Source organism: Seriola dumerili, unplaced genomic scaffold (genome assembly GCF_002260705.1).
Source record: "Seriola dumerili isolate Sdu_G_001 unplaced genomic scaffold, Sdu_1.0 BDQW01000226.1, whole genome shotgun sequence".
In the NCBI taxonomy this organism is placed as follows: Eukaryota; Metazoa; Chordata; class Actinopteri; order Carangiformes; family Carangidae; genus Seriola; species Seriola dumerili.
The window spans coordinates 3,733,373-3,748,235 of NW_019174481.1; the positions used below are offsets into that span (position 1 = coordinate 3,733,373).

The 14,863-nt window shown below is 37.1% G+C and overlaps 1 protein-coding gene across 2 annotated transcripts; it reads right to left on the reverse strand.

Annotated features, from left to right (window-relative positions):
- Positions 1-8,110: 8,110 nt before the first annotated feature.
- Positions 8,111-14,599, reverse strand: LOC111228973 (ceramide synthase 2-like). Of its 2 annotated transcripts, XM_022755102.1 has the most exons (11): positions 14,468-14,599; positions 13,688-13,864; positions 12,746-12,863; positions 12,265-12,383; positions 11,948-12,005; positions 11,795-11,845; positions 10,571-10,663; positions 10,155-10,283; positions 9,342-9,451; positions 9,053-9,206; positions 8,111-8,971 (listed from the first exon to the last, which is right to left on the reverse strand). In XM_022755102.1, exons 2-11 carry the CDS (start codon positions 13,852-13,854, stop codon positions 8,753-8,755), a joined length of 1,218 nt encoding a protein of 405 aa, XP_022610823.1. In that variant the 5' UTR covers positions 13,855-13,864; positions 14,468-14,599; the 3' UTR covers positions 8,111-8,752. The 2 variants fall into 2 exon arrangements, with proteins under 2 accessions (XP_022610823.1, XP_022610824.1); XM_022755103.1 differs by lacking the exon at positions 10,155-10,283.
- Between the last annotated feature and the right edge of the window lie 264 nt (positions 14,600-14,863).

Genomic DNA, 14,863 nt, shown 5'->3' on the forward strand with positions numbered 1-14,863 from the left:
TAGTATAGTAAGGCATAAAAAGTCATAAAAATGTCATAGTATAGCGAGGCATAGAAAGTAAAAAAAATGTCATAGTATAGTAAGACTTAAAACGTCAAAAAAATGTCATAGTATAGCAAGGCATAGAAAAGTCAAAAAAATGTCATAGTATAGTAAGACGTAAAAAGTCAAAAAAATGTCATAGTATAGCGAGGCATAGAAAGTTAAAAAAAGTCATAGTATAGTAAGGCTTAAAAAGTCAAAAAAAATGTCATAGTATAGTAAGGCTTAAAAAGTCAAAAAAAATGTCATAGTATAGCAAGGCATAGAAAAGTAAAAACAATGTCATAGTATAGCAAGGCATAGAAAAATAAAAAAAATGTCATAGTATAGTAAGGCATAAAAAGTCAAAAAAATGTCACAGTATAATATGGCATAAAAAGTCATAAAAATGTCATAGTATAGTAAGGCATAGAAAGTAAAAAAAAGTCATAGTATAATATGGCATAATTTCATATTATAGTAAGGCATAAAAAGTCATAGTATATTGAGGCATAAAAAGTCATAAAAATGTCATAGTATAGTCAGACATAAAAATGTCATATAACCAATACAGTATAATAAGGCATAAAAAGCCATGAAAATGTCATAGTATAGTGAGGCATAAAAAGTCATAGAAATTTCCTAGTATAGTAAGGCATAAAAAGTCATAGTATATTGAGGCATAAAAAGTCATAAAAATGTCATAGTATAGTCAGACATAAAAATGTCATATAACCAATACAGTATAATAAGGCATAAAAAGCCATGAAAATGTCATAGTATAGTGAGGCATAAAAAGTCATAGAAATTTCCTAGTATATTAAGGCATTAAAGTCATAAAAATGTCATAGTATAGTAAGACATAAAAATGTCATATAACCAATACAGTATAATAAGGCATAAAAAGCCATGAAAATGTCATAGTATAGTCAGACATAAAAATGTCATAGTATAGTCAGACATAAAAATGTCATAGTATAGTCAGACATAAAAATGTCATAGTATAGTCAGACATAAAAATGTCATAGTATAGTCAGACATAAAAATGTCATAGTATAGTCAGACATAAAAATGTCATAGTATAGTCAGACATAAAAATGTCATAGTATAGTCAGACATAAAAATGTCATAGTATAGTCAGACATAAAAATGTCATAGTATAGTCAGACATAAAAATGTCATAGTATAGTCAGACATAAAAATGTCATAGTATAGTCAGACATAAAAATGTCATAGTATAGTCAGACATAAAAATGTCATAGTATAGTCAGACATAAAAATGTCATAGTATAGTCAGACATAAAAATGTCATAGTATAGTCAGACATAAAAATGTCATAGTATAGTCAGACATAAAAATGTCATAGTATAGTCAGACATAAAAATGTCATAGTATAGTAAGGCATAGAAAAGTCAAAAAAATGTCATAGTATAGTAAGGCATAGAAAGTGAAAAAAATGCCATAGTATAGCAAGGCATAGAAAAGTAAAAGAAAATGTCATAGTATAGCAAGACATAGAAAAGTAAAAAAAAAGTACTATAATAAGGCTTAAAAAGTCAAAAAAATGTCAGTATAGGAATGCATAGAAAAGTCAAAAAAAATGTCATAGTATAGTAAGGCATAAAAAGTCATAAAAATATCATAGTATAGCAAGGTATAAAAAGTCATGAAAATGTGATAGTATAGTAAGGCATAAAAAGCCATAAAAATGTCCTATTATAGTAAGGCATAAAAAGTCATTAAAATATCACAGTATAGTATGCATAAAAAGTCATAAAAATGTCATAGTATAGTAAGACATAAAAACCTCATATAACCAATATAGTATAAGAAGGCATAAAAAGCCATGGAAATGTCATAATATAGTAAGGCATAAAAAGTCAGAAAAACAAAGTAGTATAGTAAGGCATAAAAACGTCATAGTATAGTAAGGCTTAAAAAGTCAAAAAAATGTCATAGTATAGTAAGGCATAGAAAGTCAAAAAACATGTCATAGTATAGCAAGGCATAGAAAAGTAAAAAAAAATGTCATAGTATAGCAAGGCATAGAAAGTCAAAAAAAATGCAAGGTATAAAAAGTAAAAAAAAATGTCATAGTATAATATGGCATAGAAAAGTAAAAAAAAATGTCATAGTATAGCAAGGCATAGAAAAGTAAAAAAAAATGTCATAGTATAGCAAGGCATAGAAAAGTAAAAAAAAATGTCATAGTATAGCAAGGCATAGAAAAGTAAAAAAAAAAGTCTTAGGATATTAAGGCATTGAAAAGTAAAAAAAATGTCATAGTATAGTAAGGCTTAAAAAGTCAAAAAAATGTCATAGTATAGTAAGACATAAAAAGTCAAAATGTCATGGTATAGTAAGGCATAGAAAAGTAAAAAAAATGTCATAGTATAGTGATGTTTTTTTGTATAAAAACTTCACTTGAGTGTGTGTACATCATATAGATAACAGGATTAGAGCAGAAATGTTCTCATAACAAAATTGCTGATGTATTTTGGGTGCATTCATTCATTTCAACTGAATTCTGTCATTAACATTAATCAAGTTAATGTTGAGTTTTTATTGTTTTGACTTTTGAAACTGAAAGTTTAACCAGTATGAGTACTCCACATTTATTTATTGATAAAGTGTTGCAATTATGTTATTTCCTTCATACATGTCACAAGTCATGTAATGCAAAATGAGTCATCAATAACAATAAAGATTTCAAAAAAAGTGCAGATTGTGGAATGATTCTTTTATTTAGAAATATTTTCAAAGTAACAATAATATAATACTCTTGGAGCCATCTATTAGGTCTGTGTATTTATGGTTGTTTATATGTGTAGTCTAAGTCAAGCCATACCACAGATGGTAATGTAGACTTATTGGACATCACACTTCTTATTTGCAATATAAAAGTTATTTACTGTGAACTGAATTCTTGATCCAACTGGATGGTTAATTTCTGGTCAGAATAGTTGCTACAAATATAATTGTAAAAAGACTGTAAAGAGCCTATGTTCTTTTACATAACTGCACCATAGAGACTCTGAGTGGTATACACATTAAACACATGGATCTAAGAGCCATTTAACCATTTATTTTGTTCAGGAAATTCAGCAAGGAACTGTTGGTAGAATGGGTGGATGGATGTTTTCTTCTGTACAACAAACAAAAGTAAATACCTTGCCATGAATACCACAAAAATAATATAGAAAGGGTAACTAAAACATCTTACATTCTTAATACATCCTAAGAAACAAAGGAATCTCTCTCAAACATTCACCAGGGTTCTGCTTATCCTGTTAAGAACATAATTAAATACAGGATACAACTTAACTACTTCTGGTTCTAAATTAAAACAATTTGCTTTAGTAACAAGTTTTAGGTCAAATAAACCAACAAGTGAAGATTAATTTAAGGTAGACATAATTTCAAAGAAATAAACCATAAATAGGCCAAAAGAGAGGGAAAACTGGACTGACATCATCATAAGACATCAGCTGACACAAACACCAGTCCAAATGCATTAAATAAAATAAAATAATAATAATTATAATAATAATAATGTAAATTAATGTAAATAAAAGTTGTCCTTCATCTCTTCCCTCCACTCCTCCGCAGTCTTTCCACTAACAGTCTCACAGTGTTACACCACTGCAATATGAGTGTGGTCAGTGTCAATCCTTTTGGGTTGACCACACATGCTGCAGGTGTGTGATGTTGGCTGCCAGCAGGTTTTCCTCCTGGCAGTGGACCACGCCCTGCCGCAGCAGCTTCAGCCGCCTTCCTCTTCCTGTAGGCTCTGGTCTTGAGTACATGTAGTCCAGGCAGAGGAGGTGGCTGGACAGAAGAGGGGAGGAGTGGCTAGTTGAGCGCTAGCGCTAGATGAGGGGCCAGGCTTTTCATTGTTTGGAGGAGGCAGACCCCTGCTGAAGGGCCCAGGCTGCTCCTCTGGGACATTTAAGTTAAAGGGCTGCCCTTGTCCCACCTGTACCAAGGACAGCCCCTTTGCTGAAGGCAGAGTCTGGCCAGCACCTGAAACACATAGACAAACACAGACTGTTTTAGGATTTTCAGCTTTCATTAAAAGATAAATCAAAGTACAGATTATAACACAGCTTTATGACAAACTCTTACCACTGAGTCCTTAATTTGATTTGATTCAAAGAGCTGGAAGTTGGTCTGAGCCTTCAACCTCAGGCTGGCCAGCACTTGGCTTTCTAATGACCACCCAGTCCTTAAGGATGAGGGACCATCAAGTCCTCATGATCCACGTGGCCACATGGAAAAAGATGGAAGAGCTCGCTGCAAACGGCCTCCACCAGGCAGCTATCACTGGGCCAGGTTGCCGGGCCCAAGTTCAATCCAAGAAGACAGCTGAAAGATAATCATAGAGAGCAGTGTGTGTTGATATAGATCTGATATTCATTAGAGGAAACCGAGATATTTGAAGTGAATCTTACCTCTAGAGACTGTCCTTCCCAGGACAGGAGGTGTTCTTCCCCGTCGCTGCCTTGAACTGTCACCTGGGCTGCCTCTCTGGGAGGGTAGACAACTCACCGTTTGTCCTGCTCTGGCAGGTGTTGCCAGGAGCTTGGAAGTACTTGGCACTGGCTTGATGAAAAAGGTTTTGGATCAAAAATGTATTTTATGTTTGGATGAAATGATAATAAACAATACACTTAATCACAAGCTATGAGACATACGCATATACCTGGGATGAACTGGTTAAGGTGGAAACCAACCATGGTCAGTCTTCCATTCTCTATGTACAGCTGCACACCTGGTGGGTCCTGAATGCAGCTGAGGTTGCACCTCTGTGTACTCCATATGTCCTGGATGTATAGAGAATCCAGCAACTGGACATCCAGGGTGACGTGGAGATTCTGGATGAGGAGGGCCAACTCCTCTGCGCCCTTACAGCAGCTGTAAGAACATAATAAACACTGATAAACTTAACTTGTCTTCTTCAGGCAACTAAAATTTGCCTGAATTACACCTCATCGTAGAGAAACTCCCTGGTGGGAAGCACCTGTTAAGAAAGAATACTAAGAGATGTCTGTTTGACAGATCAATCAATTAGACATACAATGCATTTAGAAAGTATTCTTTCCCTTTATTATTTAACATTTTATTATTTTGCAGTCTTATAATGAAATCATTTAATGCATTCATCAATGTACAATGCGAGCAAGCTAGCGGATAATGCTAATGCTAGCTGCTAGGGGAGGCGGCTTGCTTTTCCCCAAGCTAGCAGTTTGTACTTTGTGTAATTGCCTTTCCACAAAGATCCATGGTTAAATGATTAAGATGAGTTAAAATTAATCAGTTTATTACACTTATTTTTTTAAGTTGTCATCACTAATGCATCAAAAAATAAGGTGGATGTGAGACTGAGACACACACACACACACACACACACACACACACACACACACACACACACACACACACACACACACACAGTGTGTGTTTGGCTTGAACATTATAATTAAAATACTTGTTTGGAAAGTTGCTGTCTCTGATTTGTTGTGAAGTAACTCATTGTGACATAATGATGAAGTAATGAGGAATAATTCAGTGACAACTCTGATGTATCACTTTACGGACCAAAGCTATACAGCTTTTAAAACAACCACAATATGCTGATGGATTTCACTCTAGTTTACAATACAATTCTGTTGGAATGTGTAGCAAATTACCCTTAAAGACAATAAAATACTGTGAAGAGTTTTGCATTTGTAAAAAGAAAAACAAGACTTTGTGAATAAAACTGAACAAATGACCAGTGGTGAGGTAACACACAGACGCTGTGAAAGACAAAGTGCTTTGTGTAAAACTTGGTGCCTAAAGTTCCCACACAGTGTGTGACACTCAAGTTACAAGTAGAATTTTGACTATTTTTTCACCTGAATCTAACTGGACAAGGACAATCCAATCACAAAGCAGAATCCAATCAGATTTCTGCACTTTATCTGTACACAGACATTGACAAAAGCACTTCTTTCAGTGTCGTTGTGTTACCTCACCACTAATGTCATTTCTTCAAAAATTTGAATCACATTGTCTTTTAACAAATACAAGTCTCTTCTACACGTCTTCACACGTACAAACATGAGATTTATTTTACAGGTTTACAAAGGTTGATTTACAACTGCAATTGGAATTATTTGTGAACATCACTTTACAAGTTCAAAATCCTTTTGACTCTTAATTTGATTCATACAGGTGTGGGGTGTGGTAATGCCCATGACTTACCAATTATTTCTGGTTGTAGGGGACCGTAAGGTGCTACTGGCCTGAAGTGGGCTCTGGAGTCCCTATGAAAACAAATAATTATACTTTATAAAATAAACTTCCCATTGCAGTGAAATCCAGATCATTTTAGGCTTAAGCTTTTCACAAAACTGTACTGAGTAAGTTTTTTAAAACTTGAAATTCACTTCACTTACCATGATTAACTCAGTCAGTTGCAAGTTAAGCACGAATCTCCCATCAGTTTCAGAGGAGGTGGCCTCACACAGCTCCAACTGCAGGTTCAGGAATCCTGGAAAGGATTTTAAAAAAAGTTTCCCTTTAAATGAAAGAAGGACTTTAAATCAAACTACTCTCTGTCTGCTGTCTATGAAAAGAACAAAAGATCAATTCATCATTCATTTAAAACCTATTTAATACTCAGTACAAAAGGATGAAAATTGACTAATACATTTACTAGTTTGAGAAAGAGTGGCATTTAACAGTAGCTACAGCTAACAACAACTTCTGCTGCTTACAACGTTGAAGTTAGCTTCTGATTCGGCAAATGCAGAAAAAAAACAGTGAAACGTTATAGCATAAAGGCTTCACAAATCAGAAACTGTATTTCAAAGAGTCTTTAGCCTCTCGGGGTTTAATCTACACCACATTTGACAAGTCCGGGTCCAGTGGTTTCAGATCTAGACCTGGTCTCATGTGGTCTAGATGCAGTAAGAGGTCCAATAAACGGAGGATTGGGTTTAGTTAAATTCTCTTAACTTTCCCCTTCACTGCCGAATCAGAAGCTAACTTCAGCGTCGTCTGCTGCTTACCTAACGTACATATATTCACAAAAGGATGGGCGATCTAACTCTTACATTATGAATGATCTTACTTTGGCACATGGTCTACTTTTCAGTTGAATCGTAAAGATTAAAAGCTGCTATATTTTTAAATTTAAAAGTTCAGTCGCTGTTAACCCGAGACCTGCTGCAGGCAGGACAGCCGAGGTGGAGCGAGCCAGAGCTAGCTGGTTAGCAGCGACTGAACTTTCTAATTAAACGACTTATATATAGCCTCTGAGGAATAAATAACAGCGCTGTCCAAATGCATGCTCCATATGAACTAAGCAACAAGTCAGATTAGTTGCGACACAATTCGTAAACAGCATTGTAGATCTACAATGGCGGCGGGCAAACATCCGGAGAAGGAGTCACAGCAGCGGAAGACACAAATTACAACTTCCGGTCGGGACCTTCACAATAAAATCTGAGTGAAATCAATGCAGATGGAGATTAAGATCGTTGATTCCGATTACAGCGGCTCCATCCTCAATTACTTTATTTTGGTTTATTTCATCAAACAAACAGTGCTTGTACGTAACTAAACTCTATCCCATCATCTCTGACACTAATAAAAACACCCATTACAGGTGGACTATAAAGCCACCAGATGGTACTGTGGCACAGAGGAAATTACAGTTTCACAGTCTGTGGTTACACGTGATGTAGGCACATTTATTTATCAGCAAATTATAAGCAATAATGGTACTATAAAATTCATAAAAACATGCATTACTGTGTCGCTTGTATGTCCGTGGGGAATACTGAACCTGCTATGCTTCATGTTATTAACAGCAAAGGTTAAAAGCCTGGACTAAATACAACTTGTGTAATACAAAAAGCTGAATTATAATGGTATAGTTTTAGCTACTTGTTGTAAACTATTACAAACGTATCTAGTGATGGACTGAGTATGTATGACTTAAAAGAGCTGTGAATCAAACAATGCAATTTTACTGAATCATATCAAAACTGTTTCATTGTCTTAAATAATCCCAAGAGACATAGAAAGAGTAAAATGACAACTTTATTTCCAGCATTTAAATGTCTACTGCATGTGCAATTTCATATTTTCCACATTAAACAAACACTTATGTCTACACTGCAAGTTACTTCAGAAAACTACAACAAACTACAGCGTTCGTTTTGTTTTTTATTATTTTTTAGTTACAATCACTTTTTTTGTTGTCAGGTATCTGCTCTGTGAAGTCAATGAAAAATAGTGTAAAAACAGTCTGCAGTGTATGTCAGTAGGCACTGAACAGTTTGATAATTTCTTCAATTCACACAAAGATTGTCATTCCTGTCCATTGAAAAGTGAATAAAAAAGGATTATAATGTCTGTGTTACTACCACTGAATGCCGACCTGTGCGCAGTGGCTCCCCAGCAGCTGCAAGAGCCCCAGTGGCCTAATGGATCAGGCTTTGGCCTCCTAAGCCAGGGAGTGGTGCATCAGAAGTGTGTTGGAAACCATCCTCTTCTATGTCAGCACTTTTACAATGATTAACAATTAAACTCTCACCCTTTTACTTGTCTAATGAGTCCCATCAGCATGAAATACTTGTAGTGTAGAGGGTGATCTTATATCATTTGATATATAAACCATAGCACTGTTGTATATGACTGAGATAGCAAAACCGGGGCGAAATGTAAAAACATCAAGTCTCTACTGAGCTTTACGCATTCTGTCAGCTACAGATGCCCTGTGGTTCGTCAAGTTATTTAGGACACAGCTGTTGGTCAGCATAGACAGTTTAGAGTTCAGGGTGTCTTTGCTTCTCTCCCAACAATAATCTCCATCTCGATCCACATTTTCCTCTCCTCCCTTATCCTCCTCTTCTTCTTCTACCTCACTCTCTTCATCACTACGTTCGTCTTTTTCCAGCTGCGGGCAGAAGCAGATACAAGGTTTAAACATGTGTGACAAAGCTGAAAACTTAGCGTCAACTGACTTCCTGATTCTCACCTTGCCTTTCAGGAACTTATAGACCATGCGCAAGATTAAGCCAGCCCAGAAGATGTGAAGAGCCTGCAGCACCATCAGCAGGGTGTTGAATAAGTAGTAGCCGACAAAGGGTTCAAAGACCTCCATGGACAGAACCAGGGTGGTATGGATGATTCTGCAAGCAATCACATAATCAGAGTCAAATGGAAAAAAGTGTTTCTGACTATAGACTTACAAGTCACCCATGCTGCATTAAGTAGTTAAGCATCTAATTCACAAAACTGGAGAAACTCTCAGGAGAAAAACGTACTTGCTGGGGAAAATCACCAGTCGAGTCACAAGGAAGACCCCAGCAAAGACGACGAACAGTGTGTCACACGTTTTCCTCCAGCCAGTGCCGTAGTTGAACATCTTGGCGGACTGGAAAAATATGATTATGATTGAATATGATATGACTGATTAAATCGAGCAAACAATACAAACCACGTGAAGTGGCCTCACCACACTGAGAAAAACCTTAGTTGAAGAATTATGCAAAAAGAGTTACTGAGCCCACACAGGACTCAGGATAACAGAGAAACAGGAAACATGTCGTCAACAAGTTAACATCAGCTCAATTATGATGACAACGAGTCTGTGTCATAAGCAGAGCTCCACATAATACAGAACAAGGCTGTGTATAGTTACTGTGTCTTTGTGTTTAACCCATCTCTCATGTAGCGTCATTTGTTTTGCACAGGTAAACAAAGGTCACCTCAGGCTTCTAAAGTGCTTTTAGCTATCAGGACTCAGTCATAGGATCTGCCTGACGAAATAAGTTCAGCGTCCTGCAGGACACTACATAGATAGATTTTATAAGAACAGCCTCAAGCACAGCGTGAACCTCTGAGTGCAGTTTACAACATTCAGACAGCCAGCTCCTCTCACTTTGTTGCGTCTGCGCAGAGCCAGAAAAATGGCCAATGGGGAGATGAAGCCATGGTCCCATGCTCTGGAGAGACTAATTATATTTGTAAGGTCCCGTGTGTCTGTTAAGCTATGGCTCTAGAGCGTGAATAGATGACACAGGACTCTGAAGGTACAAGTTGTTCTTTTGAGTCCAACCACAGTTACATCGCGTTACCTCAAGCAGGATGTCAGAGGAGTCGTGAAGCAGCATGACCAAAGTGCCGATGCGAATGTAGTTGGCACAGTAGGAGAAACTAAGCAAGAAGATGGTGGCCAAATGGTGGATCACCTGTTCTTTAAAATCCTGGCAAAGCAAACATATACGTAGTATCTACTCAGTAAAACATAATGCCCTTCATATGTCAACAGAATAATTTAACATTCTCCTCCTTATAGTCACTTATTAACCTCTTGTTAATAAGTGACACATAGAGAAGTTTCTCATTGAAGCACAAGTGATGTATAAAATCGGTTCTCTTTAACATCTTTATTTGTGCACTTCTCTAAAGGACAAATGTGTTGTGTTGTTAACCGGGAGGGAGACAGTTGTGTTAGATTAATGACTGAATGAATGAATGTTGAGGCCCTCACCTTCCTCTTGATGTCAACAGAGATCCGCAGCAGCAGAGAGCCATAAAAACCCAGCTCCAACATGTAGTACCAGTAATGAGCTCTCTCCATGGGCTGTGGAGGAAACATTGTTATTATTATTATCAAAAGTCAATGAAAAGTGATTCAAAAACACCTGAACGTTTACTTGGGGCCCACAAATAGAGCCATATCAGCCAACATTGATTAACAGCTGGAGAGTTTGGAGCATTTTTACTAAATAAAACTCAAAGTATTGATTAGAAAGATCAGTTGGGAGCTGTAGTTCATCTTTTCAGTAACAATTTGTATCATCAAATGTTGTTTATAAAGCACATTGTTTTTAAGAAAGGGCAAGTACAGCTGAAAATGATTAGTTGAATAATTCATTAGTCAACAGACAGAATATAAATCTGTGAATATTTTGATAATCGTTATTCAATCAATAACCTATACATTTACTGGTTCTAGTGACCTAATGGATAAGGCACTTGCCTCAAGACAGGTATTATGGCTTTGAGTCATGTGCGTAATGTGTAGCAGAGTGGCGCAGCGGAAGCGTGCTGGGCCCATAACCCAGAGGTCGATGGATCGAAACCATCCTCTGCTATAACAATAGTTTCACAATGAGACTGCATTTTATCATTACGACTGTTCGTCAGGCAAAGGAAGAGGCCTGAAGATGTCACTTTTGGGAATGTGTAGTTTTCAAATTGTGACTTTTTATTGACCAAACAGTTAACTGCTTAATCAAGACAATACTTGGCAGATGAATTAATAATAATAATAATAATAATAATAATCATCATTAGCTTTAAAGTTTTAGTTATGCAAATACACTTCAACTACTACAGCTACAGCTCATTTAGATTTATTTACCTAGAAGATGAGTAAATGAATTTAAATCAAAATTTAACAGGGTGTTCATTGCTCTCTGACATATGAATGAGGAAACAGATTTCACTACATTGTGCTTGTTTACATTTCCTTTTTTAAAGCAGATTTGATCTCTTTCCTTCAAACTCAGATGCCAGTCAGAGTACACATACAAAGATTATCAATACATAGGATGCAACAACTTCCACATACTACATGTGGCTTTTTCCTTACGTGTAGGAATGTAATCTTATTTTGCCTCACTTCACTTTCCTGACCAGAAAGAAAGACATTACTAAAAACTATTTTAACAGGGTAAACTCAGTGAGGTGGTGTAAGTATTGTTCTCACCTGTACTGGATACTTCCTCCAACATTCGCTGCGGTCCCAGAACCAGGGTCTCTGTAGACAAGTTACAAGTGATGTTTTTTTTTTTTTCAGCAGGAACAGTAGTAATTTATTTCTACATTATTGTTGTAAAGCTTTTTCAAAACTCATACTCACATCAACCAAGCAGGCTAGTCCGGCCACAAAGGCTGTGATGTAGAAAAAGAACCTCCAACTGCAAAATAACACAACGCATAAGATCAGACACTCTGAACCCTGAAGGAGAAGGACAGACACTATAAAAATATAAATCAGTTAGTTTGAAAGGGCGTCTCATTCTCCAGTTGTCATTCTCGTATACTTAGTCAGGTTCTCGTGTTTTTTTTTTTCCACAGCCTGCTTTGGATTTTTGCATTGGGTGGTGAAGGAAGTGTTCTTGAGGGAAGTCATCTGTGAACTGAGCAATGAAAGGGTTGTGGAGAGAAAGCACTTACGCAGCTTCACCAAACTTCTTGGTTTGACAGGGCCTGTCTTGGTTCCTGCGACGACGGAACCAGGTTTCAATCTGCCTCTGGGTTTTACCGCACAGCGACATCAAACTAACAATTTCACTCTGAAACAAGAGAACGCAAGAGAAATATTTTCTCTTCCATCAGATTTTCTCAACTTCACCAAATCAGTGTGGAACTGGTGTTAAGTTACGCTGGTGTTAAGTACTATCCTGTGTCTGATACATTATTAGATGTTACATAATTACATTTTTAATACTGATGCATGAGTGTGTGTGTGTGTGTGTAGCATTTTACATTTGTAGTTGGTCAGGGTGGAGCTAGTTTTAACTACTTTATATACAGAGAAGTAGTTTAGTCTACTGGTTCCCAGCCTAGGGGTAACAAGATAATTCTGGGGGCTGGTGAGGTAATTAACAGGTAAGAAAGCATGTTTGATTACCTGTTGAAACCTTGTCAGACTAACCTGTGTCGGCTGTCTGCTCCTCTTGGTGTAAAAAGACTCCAGCTTTGGGGAGGGGGCAGCGGTCACTTGCAATCTATTCCTTACACCCAAACATCTGCCCATGGATGGGGCAAAAAACCTAGGGGCAGGGAGAACAAAGGACAGCTAACACAAATGATGATATAACACCCGCTGTGGGGTAGTCAGAGAACCAGCCCCTAGTTATACTGTACATAATAAGCCATTTAAGAGTCAGTCAAAAGCAACTCTAAACCAGCGTGCATTCATGTAATGTATTTGAATATGCATGAATATATAACCAAGCATGATGTGAAATTAATTTAGATATAAACAGTATGTTCCAATCTAATAATATGTGATATTTTGTGAAATGTGTAAGAATGATATAAATGTGTGTCTATTTCTGTTCAAAGTGAAACTAAATAGAATCAGATGAGGACATGCAAACGGAATTTGGTCTATAGCTATAATGTAAAATAACTTATAATAATATAAAAATTATTTAAAATAACCGTTGAAAATCTTCAGTTTAGACATCACCACTCCTAATTCTGTCCCTTCGCTCTCTTTCTCTCTGTCAGTCTCTCTCCTTCTAGTCCCCAAAGGCTTTTTTCCTGATGATAACAATGCCTGCTCTGCCGAAACACCTGCTCACTGCCCCACAGTTGATATCCTCTTACAAATACAATGTCCTCCGTAGATACTTGATGCTTGAGGAAATGCTGCATGACATTTTGGAGCCAATTCAAATAATACCGGCTTTTGCAATTGTAAAAAAAAAAAAACATCAGTTGATTGTGTTTCTTAAGAGGGATGTGAGTATCATTTCAGGTTAGGCAGGACAAAGTGTTTAATTGTCAAAGCCACACACGCCACTGCAGAGGACAATGGCCCTTCCTGTATAAACATCTTCACAGGACAAAGAGATCAGGTGTGTTGTACCTCTCAAACACATAGCGTAGGGCAACAAAGCCCAGTGCTAGGGGCAGAGCTATGAGGAGGTCCAGGGGTTGCGGTCGGTCAGAGTCCGCCAGGTGATCCATGTCTTTCCAGGTCACACCTGGAGGAAGCCAGTAGTCCTGCCTCCACACGTCAGGCAGCAGGTGCATTCTGCTGTGGCTGGGTAGGAAGGAATGAAGAAGTAAAAGTAAACATGTTGAAGATGATGAGGTTTCTGCATGTCTAAGCCTCAGCCAGGTAAACCCAGTCTTGGAAGTGTGGGACTTGGATTTGATTTGGTAAACATGAGAGAGATAAAAAAAAAAAAGGGGGGGAATACTATTGACATGTAAACATCTTGAGAGCTTATGGGTCGCATAGTGTCATATTAGCTGCATCATATAATATAAAATGCCATAAAAATGCTAGTATTATCATTTATAGGTTACAGCAGAGCCATAAACAATGCATTTGAACATCCTTTACTAATATTACTATGTAAATAATGCCATAAAACAACCACACACTTAGTTCACAATGCTCTGAGACAAAGTGCTTCAAATACCACTAAACCTTATTATAACACCAGAATAAAAAGCATAAACTCAACTAAAAGTACCACAAACATATTGTACACCTGTACCCAGGATATCACGTCTTATTTCTGTGAAGCAGACAGAAAACAAATAGTGCAGTGCGTCTAGGAGAACAGTATATTCACGTTCACAGTGAAACCACCAACTTAAACAGTTGAAAGAAATGTTCTACAGAGTAGAAACTCACCTGTCAGCAGCTCTATGGAAATAAAGAACTAATCAGACAGAAAGATAAAAATCCACCTTCAACTGTGAATTTCTTCCAGCTTTGTTTTGGACAGGGATGTACCTCGGTCCCCACTGTATCGTAACGACGCCACCAGAGAAGAGGACCGTTCAGTCGTCACGGTTCAGGCGTCAAGTTAGGCACCATAACCAGAAGTTGTAGTTACAAATGTCAAAATAATAGCCATATGTAAAGGGCGTTGGGGTGTTCAATTTGAGGCACCGAAATGAAAACGACTTTGCAAAGAAACCTGTGCAAGTACATGTAATGTTTCTGAGCACGAGACACGATCATAAAACATTTAGCGACTATATATATATATATACGTGGAATATTTACAACTGTGTCAAAAAAAAT